Source organism: Acinonyx jubatus, chromosome E4, assembly GCF_027475565.1.
Source record: "Acinonyx jubatus isolate Ajub_Pintada_27869175 chromosome E4, VMU_Ajub_asm_v1.0, whole genome shotgun sequence".
NCBI classification, from domain to species: Eukaryota; Metazoa; Chordata; class Mammalia; order Carnivora; family Felidae; genus Acinonyx; species Acinonyx jubatus.
In genome coordinates, this window is record NC_069395.1 from 37985695 (window position 1) to 38004314 (window position 18620).

An 18620-nucleotide genomic window follows, 5' to 3' on the forward strand; every position below is an offset into this window, starting at 1 on the left:
AAAGCATTAACTGAGGTCTTCCTTTCTATTTTCAATGCATTTTATGTGCACAAATGAGCAAGCATGCATACCAAGGGATATCCCTTTCTAAAGGGATAACCAAAGGCATGAATGAGAACCATGAATTGAAAAGTAGCACCCCTGCTGAAAACGAAACAAAAAACTAGCAGTGATTTATGACGTTCTAGAAGATAACCCTTTGCTACAACTTGAACATAACTGTTGAACACACCTTCTGGGTAGCAGACACATATTCCTCTGTACCCACTCCCACCTGCTCCTCACCAGCATCTTTAGTACTGAAGAGATGTCTCTCTCTTAAGGTACCATATATTTTCACACTCCTAGCCTGTGTTTGCTGGCCTGGGCCAAGTCTCTAACATTCTCCTGTAATGTTCTTCCTCTCTATTCCCCCCACTCTAGCCATAGTGGTCTTTTATTCCATAAATACTCAAGATCAGTCTTGACTTAGGAACCTTGTTCTAGCTCTTCCCTGATTGAAAAGCTCTTCCTCTTGATTGTCATAAGACAAATTCCTTCTTGTTACTTCCTCAGAAAGTGTTTCTCAACGTAAACACATCACCCTCTCACTGATTACTTGTTTACTTTTATATTTATTTGTACTTTTCTTCTCCCACTTGAACATAAGCTCCATAGAGCAGGGACCTTGCTTGTGTTGTTCACCATTATCTCCTCCACAGTGAAAACAGTTCTGGCATATGGTAGGCCTTCAATAAATATATTGAATACATGGATGAATAACAGTCGCTTAGTATTTATTGAGCATGGTGCTATACACTGGCCACGTAGAATGCAAACACAAAGTAAAAAAGCTCATGGAACTTTCACTTTTGTGAGACCATAAACAAGAAAATTCACAAATGTAAACAAGTGCTATTAAGGAAATAAACAAGTATTATGATGGAGTACTGGGAAAAGGCTATTGTCATTAGGGTGGTTAGGAAAGATCTCTCTGAGGAGGTACCGTTTAAAGAGTAAGAAAAGAAAAGAAGATGCCACCTTTAGAAGCACCAAGAAAAAGCATGTGTGAAAGTGAGGCACTTTCAAAGAACTGAAAGGTGGACCATAGGTCTACAGCAAAAAGGAAAGTGGGGGCCAGATCACATAAGGGAATGTTAAGAAGTTTGAAATGTATTTTATATATGTACAGATATGTATACATATTTGATTAAAAAAATTTTTATTTTATTTTATTTTATTTTATTTTTGAGAGAGAGACAGAGTGTGAGCAAGGGAGGGCAGAGTGATGGAGACAGAATCTGAAGTAGGCTCCAGGTTCCAAGCTGTCCAGCCCGACGTGAGGCTTGAACCCATATGAACATTAAGATCATGACCTGAGCCAAAGTTGTACGCTTACCCAATTGAGCCACCCAGGCACCCCCATATATTTTTTTAATCGGAAGATTTTAGAATTTTCAGCAGAGGAATGAAAGCTCTGTGTTTTTAAGAGTAGACTTCTGGTCAAGTTGTTCTTGGAAATTCACAAAACTCCCCAGCTTTGTCGAAAATATCATGGGATAAATACAGAAAATTAAAAAGACATATCCCAAAGCATATACAAAATAAACATTTCTATGAACCAAAAAAAGTAGAAGAGAAAAAGCTGTAAGTCAGGCCAAAGTTGCAGACCCACCAGTAGGCAGACAGTAGGTAGGCAGTAGGTAACTAGGAATTTGCTTCCTGTAACATAAAAGGGGTCCAAAGTGCTCCGGAGGAGCAGGAAATGGGAAGAGTCAACTTTGCAGTATGAAACCACAGGTTGAGATACTGAGTTTTCCTACCCTGAAAAAGACTTGCCATTAACCACAGTCAGGAGCTGAGGCATACATTAGAAGTTATGGGAGGCAGACAATATTTCAAAGCCTGGGCCTGGACCAAGCTGCCTGCTGACTTAGTGACTAGACTCAGTGTCTCCTAAAGTACACTGGAACAGGGGCCCCATGCTGCCAGTGCAAGATCGGCTCTTGCCTGAGACTGTTCAGGAGCAGATGAAAGGCAACCACACAACTACCAGACAGGAAGGGGGGTGGGGGTGGGGGGCAGGGAAGCAGTGACAATATGAAAATAAGCACATAAATAATCTTAATGAAAGAGTGTTTGCAAATCAAAATTCCAAAATACATGAAAAAATCACAACCATGAATGACAGCCAATATAACTAATTTGAAGGTGAGAAATTACTGCAGAGGGCATAAAAATAGAGCAATCTGAAAATAATTTTAAAAGTTTAGGATCCTCTCATAGCTAAAGGAAATCATAATAGACATGACAGCAGAAAAATAAATTATCAAATAAAAATGAGAATAATACAAAAATAGAAGAAATGATAAAGAAGCAAAGTTCAAAGATTAGGTTAAAGATTTTCTGGAAGATAGGAGTCTTCTGATTAAAAGTATACTTGGAACTGTGAGTGGAAAATGGGAGGAAAGAGGAAGCAAACAAAACAAATAAAAAATCCCACCCCGCCTCAAATATATATATTTAAATAAAATTATGTGTGTGTGTACAAAGAAATTACAAATAGAGTTGAACTATTTATTACGCTGTTGAGTGAAAAAAAAGTCATAGAATGTATTACATAATACTTACATAAAAAAAATAACTCGGGGTACCTGGGTGACTCAGTAGGTTAAGCGTCCGACTTTGGCTCAGATCATGATCTCATGTTTGTGAGTTCGAGCCCCGTGTCCGGTTCTGTGCTGACAGCTCAGAGCCTGAAGCCTGCTTTGGATTCTGTGTCTCCTTCTCTCTCTGCCCCTCCCCTACTTGTGCTCTGTCTCTGTCTCTCAAAAATAAATAAATGTAAAAAAAGATTAAAAATAAATAAATAATAACTCAAACCTCCCTGTGCCTGTCTGCCCATATACAAATACACTGATAAAGATCTAATGGGGGACCTGGATGGCGCAGTCGGTTAAGCATCTGACTCTTGATTTCAGCTCAGGTCATGGTCTCATGGTTATAAGATCAAGCCCCACGTCCGGCTCTACACTGGGTGTGGAGCCTGCCTAAGATTCTCACTCTCCCTCTCCTTCTGCCCCTGCCCGGCTCACACTTCACACAGGTATATACTTTCTCTCTCTCAAACCTCCCCCCCCCAACAAAAACAAACAAAAAACAAATAAACTGATAAAGATCTAAAATCAGACATATCAAACTGTTAAAGTAGTTGTTTATTTGAAGGTGTGTGGGATCAGGCAGACTTGGAAGGACTTTCATTTACTACTATATATACACTATTATTTTAAATTTCATATTAAACTTACTTTCACTAATTATAAAACTAATTAGCACAAAAACTAGTTACAAAAATATAATTTAAAATACTAACAAAGATTTATGGCAGTTGAATTGGAAGACTTCCACCATATACTTAAAAGAGTAAATTGCACATAATTTGAATACACGAATCAATTTTCTATAAAATATATTATGCCCCAAATGTCCAGTGCATATATACTCCTGTATGATTATATGAGTAGAGAAAAATGGATAAAAGAATTCACACCAAGTTAACAGTGTATATCTGAGAGGAGGCCAAAAACAAAAAGTAAAAAATAGAATGCTATCCTTATTTTTTTTTAAGTGTATGACATGATATATATACACGTATACATAATTTTATGTATGTATATACACACATATGTGTATATGTACATACACATATATATACATACATATATACTAAACACATATATGTGTATATATATACATACACATACATAATATTATATATTTATTTCACAAATACTTCTTGAGCATAAAATGCCAGATAATGATCGTAGAGAGCTAGCTAGGGATATAGTAGTAGACAAAACAAAGTCTTGGTTCACAGGGGGTTTATAAAACAGTGGGGGGAGAAATGAAGACAATAAAATAAACAGAAATTATAGTTAAGTGGTGAAAAAACAAAAGCAGGTTAAGGGGACAGAGTATGAGCAAGGGGGTCAGAAGGGGATGTGACATAGGTTGTCAGGAAAGACCTCTCTGATGAAGTAACGCCTTGAACAGAGAGCTGACTGAGGTGAGTCAGGTAGGTGGTTTCAGATAGGAACCAGGGAACAGCCAGATAGGAACCAGTGCGAAAGACACAGGGCCAGTGTGTGGCACGTCCTTGGGGAAACAGCAAGAATGCTAGTGTGGCTGCAGCACAATAAGGAAAGGTGACAGAAGAGACCAAAGTCAGAGATGAAATCAGAGAATCAGCCATGGCCCAGGTCAGAGAGGATCTTATAGACCACGGAAGCAGGATGGGGAGTCACTACAGAGTGATAAGCAGGGGGTGACATGACCTGATTATGCTTTAAAAAGAATCCTTGGGATGCTGTGTGGAAAACTGGAATAAAAGGAAGGAAACCAGCGAGGAGACTATTGAAGTAATCCTGCTGAGAAAATATGGGTAAGAGAGGTAGTAATGGATTTGGTGGAAAGTGGCTGAATTTGTAATATGTTCTCAAGGTATGGGCAGAAAAATCTGCAGGTGGACTGAAGGTATGGGAGTCAAGCAATAATCATGTATGTTCATATAATGTGTTTCTTATCTTTTAACATTTTTAGAATGTGAATGTATTTTACAATAATCAAGAAAAAGCAATAAAGTCATTTTCAATGTTAAAAAAATAAGAAAAAATACACACCAAACAATACACTAGATAAATAAAAATAAACATCTAGACACATTGTGGTAAACTTGCAGAGCATTAAGAATACAGAGAAAATCTAAAAAGTCAGGAAAGAAAAAACAGACCATCTTTAAAAGAATGGCATCTAGAGTCTCAGGAGATTTCTTATCAACAATGAATGTCAGGCACCCAAATTGGAAAAGGAGAAATAAAACTATCACTATTTGCAGATGATATAATATTTTATATGGAAAATTCTAAAGAATCCACTAAAAAAATAATAGAATAAATGAGTTCCACAATGTTGCAATATACAAGATCAATAAATAAAAATCAATTCCACTCTTTTATAAAAGCAATGAACAAAGTGAAAATAAAAATTTTTTAAATTCCAATTACATTAGCATCAAAAGGATAAAATACGAATAAATGCAACAAAAGAAGTGCTAAAAACTAGAAAACTTTGTTGAAAAAAATCAAAGAAGACCTAAATAAATGGAAAGACATTTTTTTGTTCATGGATTGGAAAACTTAATATTAAGATAGCCTTACACCCAGATTAATCTACAGTTTCAACACAATCCCTATGCCAATGCCAGCTGGCTTCTTTGCAGAAATTGACAAACTGATTCTAAAATTCATATGGAAATTGAAGGGACCCAGGAGAGGCAAACAATCTTGAAAAAGAACAAAGGAGAAAAAGAACAAAAGAATCAAAGTACACTCTGATTTCAAAACTTAACTGCAAAACTTTATTAAAACTTTAATAATCAAACAGCCTAAGGATATAGAGACCAATGAAACAGAATTGTAAATCCAGAAATAAACTTGCACATTACAGTTAACTGACTTCCAACAAAGTTGCCAATACCATTCAATTAGGTGAAAAAATAGCCTTTTCAACAAATGGTGCTGAAAACAGTTATACGTACATACACAAAAGAATGAAGTTGGACTCCCATCTCACACCATATACAAAAATTAACCCAAAATGGATCAAAGACTTAAATGTAAGATATAAAACTATAAAACTCTTAGAAGAATGCACAAGTATAAATCTTCACGACCATATATTAGGCCATGGTTTCTGAGATATGACATCAAAAGTGTAAGCAACCAAAAGAAAGAAAATAAATTTGACTTACCAAAATTTAAAACTTTTGTACTGCAAATAATACCATCAAAAAAGTGAAAGACAACCCAAAGAATAGGAGAAAGTATTTGCAAATCATGTATCTGATAATGGACTAGTTTCCAGAATAATAAAGAACAATTACAACTCAACAATAAAAAGATAAATAACACAATTTAAAAATGGTCAAAGGATTTATATAGACATTTCTCCAACGGAGATAAAAAAAATGGCCAAAAAGCACATGAAAAGATGCTCATCATTAAAAATCATCAGAGAAATGTGTATCAAAATCATAGTGAGATATCACTTTCTACCTACTAGGAAGGTTATAAACAAAAAGACAAACATAAGAAGATTTGGTGAGGATGCAGAAAAAATGGAACCCTCATATGCTCCTGGCAGAAATGTGATTGGTACAGCTGCCTTGGAAAATAGTTCAGCAGTTCCTTAAAAAGCTAAACAGAGTTATCGGCAACCCCATTCTTAGTTATATACACTCAAGACAGTGTATATACACACAAAACTTGTACACAAATGTTCGTAGCAGCATTATTCACAATAGCCAAAAACAAACAAAAAAACTAGAGACATGTCTCTATACTGGGGGTGCCTGGCTGGCTCAGTCAGTAGAGCATGCAACCCTTGATGCCATGAGTCAAGCCCCACATTGGGCATGGAGCTTATTAAAAAAAAAAAAGAGTCTTGGGATGCCTGGGTGGCTCAGTCAGTTAAGTGTCTGACTCTTGACCTTGGCTTAGGTCGTGATCTCATGGTTTGTGAGTTCAAGCCCTGCATCAAGCTTAGTGCAGAACCTGCTTGTGATTCTCTCCCTTTCTCTCTCCCCACCCCGCCTCCTCTCTCTCAAAATAAATAAACTTTTTAAAAAATCCCTACACTGATGAATAAATAAAAATTATATACATGAAAGGGAATATTATTTGACAATAAAAAGAAATGAAGTAGTGATACATGCTACAACATGGATGGACTTTGAAAACACTATATTAATGGAAAGAAGCCATTCTTAAAGGACTACATATTGCATGATTCCATTTATATGAAATGTCCAAAACAGTCAAATCTATAGAGACAGGAAGAGATTGGTGACTACCTAGGGCCAGGGGAAAGAGATGAGAGATGGAGAGAATGGCTAAGGATTTCTTTCTGAAGTGAAAAAAATGTTTAAAAATTGATTTTGGTGGGAATGCAAGCTGGTGCAGCCACTCTGGAAAACAGTATGGAGGTTCCTCAAAAAACTAAAAATAGAACTACCCTATAACACAGCAATTGCACTACTAGGCATTTATCCAAGGGATACAGATGTGCTGTTTTGAAGGGATACATGCACCCCAATGTTTATAGCAGCACTATCAAAAATAGGCAAAGTATGAAAAGAGCCCAAATGTCCATCGATGGATGAATGGATAAAGAAGATGTGGTATATACATACAATGGAGTATTACTCAGCAACCAAAGAATGAAATCTTGCCATTTGCAACTACGTGGATGAAACTGCAGGGTATTATGCTAAGTGAAATTAGTCAGAGAAAAACAAAAATCATATGACTTCACTCATATGAGGACTTTCAGAGACAAAACAGATGAACATAAGGGAAGGGAAACAAAAATAATATAAAAACAGGGAGGGGGACAAAACAGAAGAGACTCATAAATATGGAGAACAAACTGAGGGTTACTGGAGGGATTGTGGGAGGGGGGGTGGGCTAAATGGGTTAAGGGGCTTCAAGGAATCTACTCCCGAAATCATTGTCACACTATATGCTAACTAATTTGGTTGTAAATTAAAAAAAATTAAAAATAAAATTTAAAAAAATTGATTTTGGTGATGGTTGTATAACTTTTTTTTAATGTTTTTATTTATTTTTGAGACAGAGACAGAGCATGAGCAGGGGAGGGGCGGAGAGAGAGGGAGACACAGAATCTGAAGCAGGCTCCAGGCTCTGAGCTGTCAGCACAGAGCCCGATGCAGGGCTCGAACTCACGGACTGAGATCATGACCTGAGCTGAAGTCGGACGCTTAACCGACTGAGCCACCCAGGCACCCCGGTTGTATAACTCTTAAAGCCATCGAGCTGTACACTTTAAATGTAAATTGAGGGGTACCTAGTTGCCTCAGTCCATACAGCATGATACTTGATTTTGGGGCTGCTAAGTTTGAGCCCCACACTGGGTGTAGAGCTTACTTAAAAATAAAATAATGGGTGTAAGTGATGAATCACTAAACTCTACACATGAAACTAATAATATACTGTATGTTAACTAACTGGAACTTAAATAAAAACTTGAAGAAAAAAATAAAATCTTTTTTAAAAATTAAATAAATAAATAAATAAATGTGTAAGATATATAAATTATATCTCAATAAAGCCATCCAAAACATGAGTGCCAAAGATAAGGATGTAATATATTCCCTATGGTAAATGAAAGTAAGTACAATACAATTCAAGAGCTAGGATGAAGTAAAAACTAAGAGAGTCAGGATGCCTGCGTGGCTCAGTTGGTTAAGGGTCTAACATCGGCTCAGCCCGCATTGGGTTCACTACTGTCAGCACAGAGCCTGCTTTGGATCCTCTGTTCCCCCCTCTGCCCCTTCTCTGCATGCGCACGCTCTCCCTCTCTCTGAAAAATAAACACTAAAAAACCCCCACAAAACTAAGAGAGTCTACCATCCTCAGACTTTTACTTAAATACCTAAAGAAGCACATCAGCAAGGATAGTGAACCTAGAAGGAAGGTCATGAGATTCAAGAAATAGTAATCACAGAACTTGGAAAATTTTGTTGATAAATTTAATCCTTGAGTGCAGAAAAGTAGTAATGAGTAAACTGTTTTTTAATAAAAGAAAAACTAACATTCTAGACACAAAGAAAAACATTGAGGAAGAGGTGTGCTTATTCAGTGGGTAAAGTGTAATAAGGTCCTTGTCTTACACAGAAGGGGACTTGAAATAATCAACAACTCCACACTATGTTAGATAATTTTAGAATTCTAGTGTGCTAAAATTTTATAGGTAACACTAAAAGAAAAGAAACACAGCATATAGCTTCCAAACCAGAAAAAAAAAGAATAAAGAAAATTCTACCAACATGGTAGAAGGCAAAAGAGAGAGAGAGAGAGAGAGAGAGAGAGAAAGTAGTCAAAGAAAACACCTATATTTGCAAACTAAAAAATACTCAGAGCTAGACATGTCAAGACTTGGAAATATGGCTAAAGCAGAACTTAGCAGCCTTCAATGTATTTATTGAAAAATAACTCTCAAACAAAGTGTTCAACTCAAGAAGCTATAAATTACAGAGAAAACTCAAGAAAGCAGGAAGACCATACTAAAGATAAGATCAGAATTCAAGGAACCAGAAAACTTAAAAAAAAAAAAAAAAAGACAGACTAAAAGCTGACTTTTGAAAAGACTGTAAAAACAAACAAAACCTAAAGCAAGATATTACGAAAAAAGAGAAAGCATAATCAATGTTAAGAAAGAAAATAATCATATGCAGAGGAGATTTTTCAAATAGAAGCAGCTAGTATATACAATTTCACACCAACAGACTAAGCACATGGATGAAACAAATACTACCAAAATATTTTCCAAACAAGTATTACCAAAATCAATTCAAGAAAAAAAAACTGAAGAAATAAATAATCATTAACTATATTAATGGTTAGAATACCTAGCCAATGGCTAAGTCAAATAGCACCCAACCACCCAGTAGGCTCACAGTTTTATAGATGAATCTTATCAACTTTTCAAAGAGCAAATAACCTCTATGTTTACAAACTGTTTTATGAGGGCAGTATAACCTTGATGACATTAGAAAAGGACAGCATGTTTTGTTTTTAAGTTAATTTACTTATTTTTGAGAGAGAGAGAGGATGTGAGGGCATGGCTGGGAGAGGGTCAGAGAGATAGAAAGTGAGAGAGAGAGAGTATCCCAAGCAGACTCCACACTGCAGAACCCAGAACCCAACTCAGGGCTCGAACTCACCAATCGTGAGATCATAACCTGAATCAAAATCCAGAGCCAGACACTTAATGGACTGAGCCACCCAGGTGCCCCAGAATAGCATGTTTTAAACAGCACATGTTCATTTTGTGTGTGTGACTACAGATGCAAATATACTAGAGGTAAATATATTAAACAAAGTGTAAGTATAAAGTATATGCAAACTTAATTCCACAGTGTATGAAAGAAAAAATATATTACTAAATGGGGTTTTCCCTATAAATGCAAAGATAACCAATAGAAAAATCTGTCAATGTTTATTTACCATATTAACAGAGTTAGAGACAAAAAGCATACGCTCTAAGGGCACAAGGGAACTTTATGAGTGGCAGAAAACATTCTATATCTGAATTGTGGTAATAGTTACATAGTTGTATATATTTGTCAAAACTCAAACTGTATGCATAAAATTGATGTACTTTATTATATGTAAATTATCCTGCAATAAAGTTAGTTAACAAATATATGATCTCAGTTGGGGCAAAAAAGTATTCAATAAAATTATACACTTATTCATAATTTTAAAATATTATGACCACTATCACTGCTACTAGTCACCATTATACTGGAGATTTTAATCAATGTAATAAGACAAAAAAAGATGTGCAGGAAAAAGACAAAACTCATCATTACTTGTAAATGGTACGATTATCTACATTTTAAAAAATCTAATTGGAACTAGATAAACCATTAGAACTAATAAGAGTTCAACAATAAAAATCAATGGTGTTCTTAAACATTAGCAATATTCAATTATAATATGTAATCCCAAAATGTTACCAGTTATCAACTCTTGATTTCAGTTCAGGTCATGATCTCACGGTTCGTGAGTTTGAGCCCCATATTGGGTTCTGTGAACTGAGCATGGAGCCTGCTTGGGATTCTCTCTCTCCGTCTCTCTCTCTCTCTCTCTCTCTCTGCCCCTCCCCTGCTTGCACACACACTCTCTCTCTAAAAAAAAAAAAAAAAAAAAAAAAAAAAAAAAAAAGGGGGTCCAGAAAAGACCCCCAAATATATGGAAACTTAGCATATTAGAGTGTGACATTACAAAGCAGTGGAGAAAAGATGGGGGTGGGGGGAACTATTATTCAATAAATGATGCTGGGACAACTGGCTATCAGAATTAGATTCCTTCCTAAAAAAAAAAATTCAGATGGATACAAGACCTAAACTTGATAACCGAAACAATAAATATCAAAGGACCTTTATGTCACTTGGGTAGAGGATTTCTTAAAGACACTCAAAGAACAAATTATAAGGGGAAAAACCTGGTAAATCTTATTAAAATTTACATATAATGTCATTATAAATAAAGTTGAAAGACAAGCCAAAAATTGAGAGCAAGTATTTACAGTGTTTATAACCAAACAATCCAGAATATGTGTACATGTGTATGGATATGTGTCTGTATGTATGACTCTTAGAAGTGAATAAGAAAAGCTCAAACAACTCAACAGAAAAATAGGCAAAGAATATAAATAGAGGCAACTCACAGAAGAAACTGTAGGAAACATAAGAAAGTATACTCAACCTTTACTACTGAATGCCTATCAAATTGGCAAAAAAATTTTTAAATATGTGTATATGTATGTGTATATATGTATATATCAGATATACAAATATACATATACATATAATATATATACATATATATACACACACATATAGAAAGCTTTACAGGAACAATTATTAGCAAAATATGGGCAAGAATATGTACAATGTCAAGAGGGGAAAAGTTACAGAATATGATCAGTATGATATAATTTATATAAAAATTTAAAAACAAATGCCACATATTATTTATGGTTACACATCCATAAAGTAAAAGCATAAAAATACAGATAGGAAAGAGCCACTCAGCTTGAAGATAGCGATTACTTCTAAAGTAAGAGGAAGGCAGGATAGGATGATGAGGGAGTAAAGAGAACATTTCAACTATATCCATAGCTTTTAGTTTCTAAAAAGGTCTGAAACAAATTTGGCAAAAATGTGAACAGCCCTTAAATATGGGTGGTAGCAACAAAGATGTTCGTTATGTTATATTCCATATTTTCTATATGTTCGAAATATTTCAAGAATTTTTAAAAAATCAACTCTTCCCAGAGTATTTGGGTAGCTCAGTCAGTTAAGGGTCCGACTGTCAAGTTTGGCTCAGGTCATATCTCTTAGTTTGTGAGTTTGAGCCCTGCGTCAGGCTCTGTACTGACAGCACAGAGTCTGCTTGGGATTTTCCCCTTCTCTCCCTTTCTCTGCCCTTCCCCTGCTCACATTCTCTCTCTCAAAATAAATAAACTTTAAAAAAAAGTCAGCTTTCAAATAAATTTAGTATCATTTAATACTCTAACAAAAAGAAAAAAACTTTCAAGAAGTTCCCATAAAAATTTTCCCATGCAGCTTATTCAGACTTTTAGGTTCTATACAAATTTATGCTTTCTATTTTCCTCCTAAGCCATTTTAATTAATTTTGCATGATTTTACCAGTTTGATGTATTATAAGCTACACAGTATCATAAGGTATGCCACTATAAATGATGGGATTTATAATAAGGTTATTATTATATTGTATTTCTTTACAAACTTGTACTTATGTATTTTAGTTCTATATTATAGAACTCCTCATCTCTTGTGATTGATAATACAACCTCAACAAGTAGGCAGAACAATGCTATAATATAGGCAGAACAATGCTATAATATTTAGTGACAGAGCTGGAATTAACACCTAAAGCATCAGGCTCCAAATGTAGAACTCACCATAAAGAAACTGAGGTTAAAGAAATCAAGGGACTTGCCCCAAAATATACAGTTAATAAAACTGTAAGTTAATTTTGCTATGCTTAAAGAACTTATGCTATTCTAAGTTTATAAATATGATGAAAATGTAGAATGACAAAATCTCAAAATTTATCCAAAACACAGATTCTAATTATTCCTCTGCTTAATTCTGAAGTCATAATCATATGATACAGAGGATATTTTCCACTAGTACTACATAACTGGAATGGTAGGAATAAAATCACATAGACCTTCAAAAGATCATTTAAGTAAATTTGTTTTCCCTCTTAAGATAAAAGGTTACAAATTTCTTTAGAGGAAAATTAACTATATCTAAAAAGTAATACTTGGGGGGCTCAGTCAGTAGAACATGTGACTCCTGATCTTGGGGTCCTAAGTTTGAGCCCCATGTTAAGCACAGAGTTTACATTAAAAAAAAAAAGTAATACTTGGGTTATTATGATATCACAGGTATCAATTATTATTTTTACGTTGTTCAAAACAAGCATATGTCAACCACTGCATTTTGGCAACTTACCCTTTTTAGTGAGCCATGACAATTAAGCATTAGGTCCCAGGTTAATTTTTATTTGTCAAACACAGTGAATGCTGTGATTTTAACAAACTTCAGAGTATCTTTACACTTGTACACCCCCTTCTTGGTTTATCTCATTGGCTTTAGGAGGTTTAGGAGCGGTAGGGGACATGTTAGAAAGTGGTGCACAATTTGACAAAGATTAACTACTCAAAGCCGTAAGTTTATAAATAGCCCATACAAATAAATCAAGGTCTTAACTGTTTTTCTAATAGTTCAGAAATGCTACTTCTGAATGCCAAAGGAAAATACCAAAAGGTCTCTTAGGAAAATCTTTTCAAATTTTTAAATGTAAGAATACAGCATTTAAAAAAATATATAGATCCACATTTTTAGCAATGCAAATTCTATTGCTAAATTTACATAAATTTGTATCAATTTTATTTCTCTGTGTTTTAAAGGATGCATCTAAATGGAAACAGAGTTGAGTTCAAAGGTATATCAAGTATGCATATCTCTTAAGTTCAACATTATATTTTTATTGGATTTTATTTTGTAAATGATGAGAAACCAATGATGGTTATCACCGTGGGAAGTGACACTACAAAACTTTAATAGTATAACTTTAGCTGTAATTCAAAGAATGGATAGTATAGTAGCAGCTAGAAATGGGAGGGTATTACAATAGAAGTTAGAGATTGAAAAGGTTTTATAATAGTCTAGGTCAAGGGAGAGCTTTATACAAATTCAGACACAAATTCAGATACTCCTGGAGATCCTGAGTCAGTATGTTTCGAGCAAGCTCTTGTAATCTTAGGTGAAGAGCTAAACACAGATGACTGGTAGTGAGAGCATCAAAGGGAAGATACCCTTCACGCTGACACCTTTAAAAGAGTATCAGGGACTCATAAAAATTACAAGCGATGCTTCACTTGTACCACAAATGAACACTGACTCACCTGGATCAGGGTCATATTTTAGGTCCAATGGATGTACAACAGGGTGGTACTGCTTCTAAACACAATATAAATTAAACAGATTTAATCGTTTAATCCTTCATATAAACATTTCCTTCAGCTAATGTAAGCACATATACTATTAGTCAGTAGAATCCTTCTTTTTTTTGGAGGGGGGTGAGATGCTGAAATCTGCTGGAGAGGCGAAAAGTTCAAAGTCTGAATTACAAACTAAGTCTTTTATAGTAGCGCCACCTACTGCGTACACTAAGAAATAGCACCATTAAAAACGCCGAAGAAAAGCGAACAAGCAAATTAAAGGCACGGAGACTGGATTTTGGATTTAAAGGACAAGGTAGTCTCCAAATTATGGACAGACTGTTTTTCAAAAGTTCCTTTTAAGGCGTCTGGGACTCAGAGCTCCTATGTCCACAGCAACTCTGTTTCACGCTACCATGTCAGCACACTAAAGCCTACACACCTTTTGATACGCTGGGACTGCTAAGAGCGGAAGTACAGAAACAGGACCCACCTGCTGGCTTCGGCAGCACATATACTAAAACTGGAACAATACAGAAAACTAGCACGGTCCTTGCACAAGGATGACACGGAACAGGATCCACAATTCAGCAAAAAGAAAAAGGAAAATGTTCCGCCTTACTCCTGTCCAAAGCCAGCAGGAGACAAAATGTTTTCTAAAAGAGCTGTCTTTAGTATCCTTACCCCATCCATCCATTTTTCATCAGTTTTTAAACTTCCATTTCACCCAGGCCTGCTAACTTTCTCTCTTGTATGCAATACTGATTACTAGGCTTCTTTCCAGGAAAGAAGAGGGTAGTAGTAGGGAGAGAGAAAGTAAATACATTTTGAATGTTTTCCCTAGGAAACACTAAAAAGCAGTGGGGGGGAATGGAGTACGGTATTTCTTTGAGAACTGTTATGGCAGAAAATAAATGAAAAATTCTGCTTATATTTTTTCTCATGGAATAATGACTAAAAGTTTTAGGTAAAGTAACCATCTTTACTGTCTAAAACAATTCCTGACAAAAAAAGCAACAAGAAGATTTATACGTGAAAGTATGTTAATTTCAAAAATTAATGACAAACAGTATAACATAATCTAAAGCAACACGTATTTCTCACTCCAGAGGCAATGGCATTCCCAGCAAACCTACCCTCGTCCCATCATGACTTTCGGAGCAAAACAAATTACACACAATTCAGAAAGCAAATTTCGGTGTTATGAACAGGTACTCAACCTTCATCATCAGTTTAACTAAAGGGTCTTCCAAAATATATAAACATACACAAATAATATGCAAACACAAACAACACACAGAAAGAAAAGGCTTAAAAGATAAATTTATTTTGCCTTCTTGGTCTCAGAATTGTAAAGTCATTGTCAGTCTGTCATCTTCAAATTCTATTTTAAAATCAGCTGTGTTTAAAATCTGTATGACTTAGAATAGGAAAAAATCTTACAAGAGACAAACAGTAATTGAGGAAGAAAAGGCAAAGAAAACAAAATGTCATTTATGCCACACAGATCTTATACTTTAATTTTTTTATTATAGTAAAATAGACATTACACAAAATGTACTCTCTCAAAGATAAATCATCTTACCAGAACTTCTTGTTTCGCTTTTATGGTTTTGATGACACATTCAAGGATCTTTCTGGGATACTGCTTACGTTTTGTGGCTATATCTACTATGATTTCATCAAACTGATCTTCAAGTACTTTGATATCAGAATCTATTTCAAGAGAAAAAATATTAAAAATTTTCTTAAAATACATTGGTTATATCCTATATAGTAATGTAATACAGATAAGCTAAGTTTAGAAAACAAAAAATAATTAAGAAAAACAAATACGGTAAGTTAATGTATGACCCCACTTTGGTGATTAATTCATTTACTCGTTGAAAAATCAATTACTGAGCACCTATGGAAAGCTAGGCCTAAATCAGAAAAATACAAAGATGAATATAACGTGATCCCTGCTCTCTAAGGGATCACAGTTCACTGGAAGAAACAGGAAACTACAAAACAACTTGATAAATTCAACAGAGGTATGAACAAAATGCTATTCAGACACAGAACAATGGAACACTAACTCTGCTTGGGGAATTTAAGACTTTAAACAGAAAGTAACATTTGAGCTGAGCCTTGAAATCTAAATGTAAATCCATTAGATTAAAAAAAATGTAGGAAAAAATACAGAGAGAAGCATTTTAGTCAGAGAAAACTGTATTTGCAAGATCATAAGAGTTTTGGGGAAACTGTTCTAAAAGTTCTAAATGGCTGCAGGATAAAGCATAAGGAAAGAAGGATGATATAATTACAAAAGAACTAGACTGTAAAGGGCATTTAATGTCACAGTTTCTAACATGTTTTGAGTTTATTGTGTGCTGCACCAAAGCTGTGACAGTAGCATAGAGTTGGTAAATCTGAAATAGACACAACTGGATAAATAGTAAGAAAAAGTAAGAGACACAGTGACTTTAGAATTTCTTTGATTTAGCTAAAACTATGTTATCCGTTGCTTTCCTGTTTTAAAATAGTGACTCTCAAACTTCAGCAGAATGAAAAATCACATGGGGACCTTGTCAGGAGTACAGAAATTTTGATTCAACAAAGGCCTCTGAAACGGAGCCCCAAAATTAGACACCCCGGATGAAATGAATGAAGATGGTACATCAACCTTATTTTGAAAATCATCTTAAAGAATAAGTAGTTAAAAATACTAAAGAGCTAGGCCATTTGTATCAAAGTCTATGCTGGAAATGTACCTATTTTATTGAGTAGAAGCTTCCTTAAGAAGTCTGAAATAGTAATATACATATTTTTGGAAACATTTCCAAACATTGTTGATATATATCAGCATATATATACATACTGGGTAAAGATTAATGACCTGTATCAGGTATCTCTCATTCATGTGACAAATACTCATTAAGTCCAACTAAATTACTTCTTTTGAGAGTATTATGAGAAAATCAGCCATTGCTTACTTTGAATACTCACTTAAGTGGGCAGCCCTCCCTAAATTTTAATTTATCCATTTAAAAAGTTCAATCATTAGCCTGAAATAATAATGTACTATTTCACAGTTAAAAAAAAGTCCCCCAGCTAAATCTTTTATGTAGGAGGAAAGTGGTTTCTCAGCGCCACCTAATGATAAAGCTACAAAACTGAAATGTATAAACAATTTGAGGAGGGAGGATTTTGTCACCCAATGTAACAAGTATTTACTAGGTACCTACTATGTGCCAAGCTAAGTGTTGGAAATATAGTGATAAGAAAAATAAATATAGCCCCTGCTCTCAAGGAACTTACACTTTAATTCTTAAATGTACCTGGTCAAACCTAAAATCAAGTCCTTTCAGGGTAGTTACAGAGGAAAGGAGAAGGTTGATTTCACTTGTATATTCATTCATTCTTTCATTTCTCCACTCATTTCTAAAATGATCCCCGTGAACAAAACAGACAAAAAAAACCCTCTCCTTTGTGAAATTTACTTACTGCTTCTGTGTATTAGATCAGATACAAATCCTTTTAATTCTATCTGCTGAATATCTCTTGAACACTTTTCTCTCCTTTCCTACTTAGGGCAAGTCTTCACCGTCTTTTACTGTACTACTGTAATAACTTCCCTAAGATCAGCCTGCCTTGAATTTCTCTCTTCTCCAATCCAACCCCTACACAGCGGGCAGGTAGCTTTCTAAAACACAAAGCTTTTCATGTAAATTCTACTTTAAAAATCTCCACTGGTTTTCCATTTCCTACAGGATAAAATGCAAATTTCTCAGCAAACTCTCAGAGCTCTTTGTGATATGGCCCAAATTTATCTATCTGGCCACATCTGCCATTAGTTTCCCCAATTCATTTTTGGTGTTTTCCAAACATATCACTCCTTTGTGCCTTTGCATATGCTGTTTTCTTTGCTTCAAATGTCCTTCCTCCTTTTCATCTAGCATGCTGTCATTTATTAAATGCACTTAATTTAATAACAATCCACTCTGTTAGGTCTTCTCCCCCTTCCCAAACACTATGGTAATTCTTCGTCCATTTCCTTCCATTAACAATGAATTCCTAAATGGTAAGGACCAGGTATTCTCATCTACGTCCTAGAATTTGGTATCATGCCTGGTGTTATCAAGTGCCCATGAAAGAAGGTAAAATTGTAGTATTCTCAACTATTTCCCCTCACAGTTATAAGGAGGAAAAGGAACAAAGAATAACCATACTCCAGCTAGGCTGCCAATTTATTAGAAAATACATATCTTAATCTATAAATTGATGAATCATATTGCTAAAGGCAGCCTGGAGCAAACAATAAAGCAATTCCAAAGTGACTTCACAGAACAAGAGTCAGATAAAGATACAGTAAAGGCTGTGTAGTTTGAAAATTCTCTTAGGTGATTGTGATACACCCCCTCTCCCCTACTAACTGGCAATCACTCTGATATTTGAGAAATCTAATGTTACTGCTTTTACCATTTTAACATATAAACCAGAAAGTGAACATCGGTGACTCTGAAGAGATAACTATA

The 18620-nt window shown here is 35.0% G+C and overlaps 1 protein-coding gene and 1 pseudogene across 4 annotated transcripts in view; one reads left to right on the forward strand and one right to left on the reverse strand.

Moving 5' to 3' along the window:
• The window catches only part of NSL1 (NSL1 component of MIS12 kinetochore complex), a 40142-nt gene that overhangs the window by 16619 nt on the left and 4903 nt on the right, over positions 1–18620 (reverse strand). For all 4 annotated transcript variants that reach the window (XM_053209068.1, XM_053209067.1, XM_053209069.1 and 1 more), the window contains exons 3-4: positions 15689–15819; positions 14068–14122 (exon numbers count right to left, since the gene is read on the reverse strand). In XM_053209068.1, the coding sequence (XP_053065043.1) occupies positions 14068–14122; positions 15689–15819 (186 nt within the window). The remainder of the gene's footprint in view (positions 1–14067; positions 14123–15688; positions 15820–18620) is intronic.
• LOC113604024 (uncharacterized) lies at positions 14598–14693 on the forward strand (annotated as a pseudogene).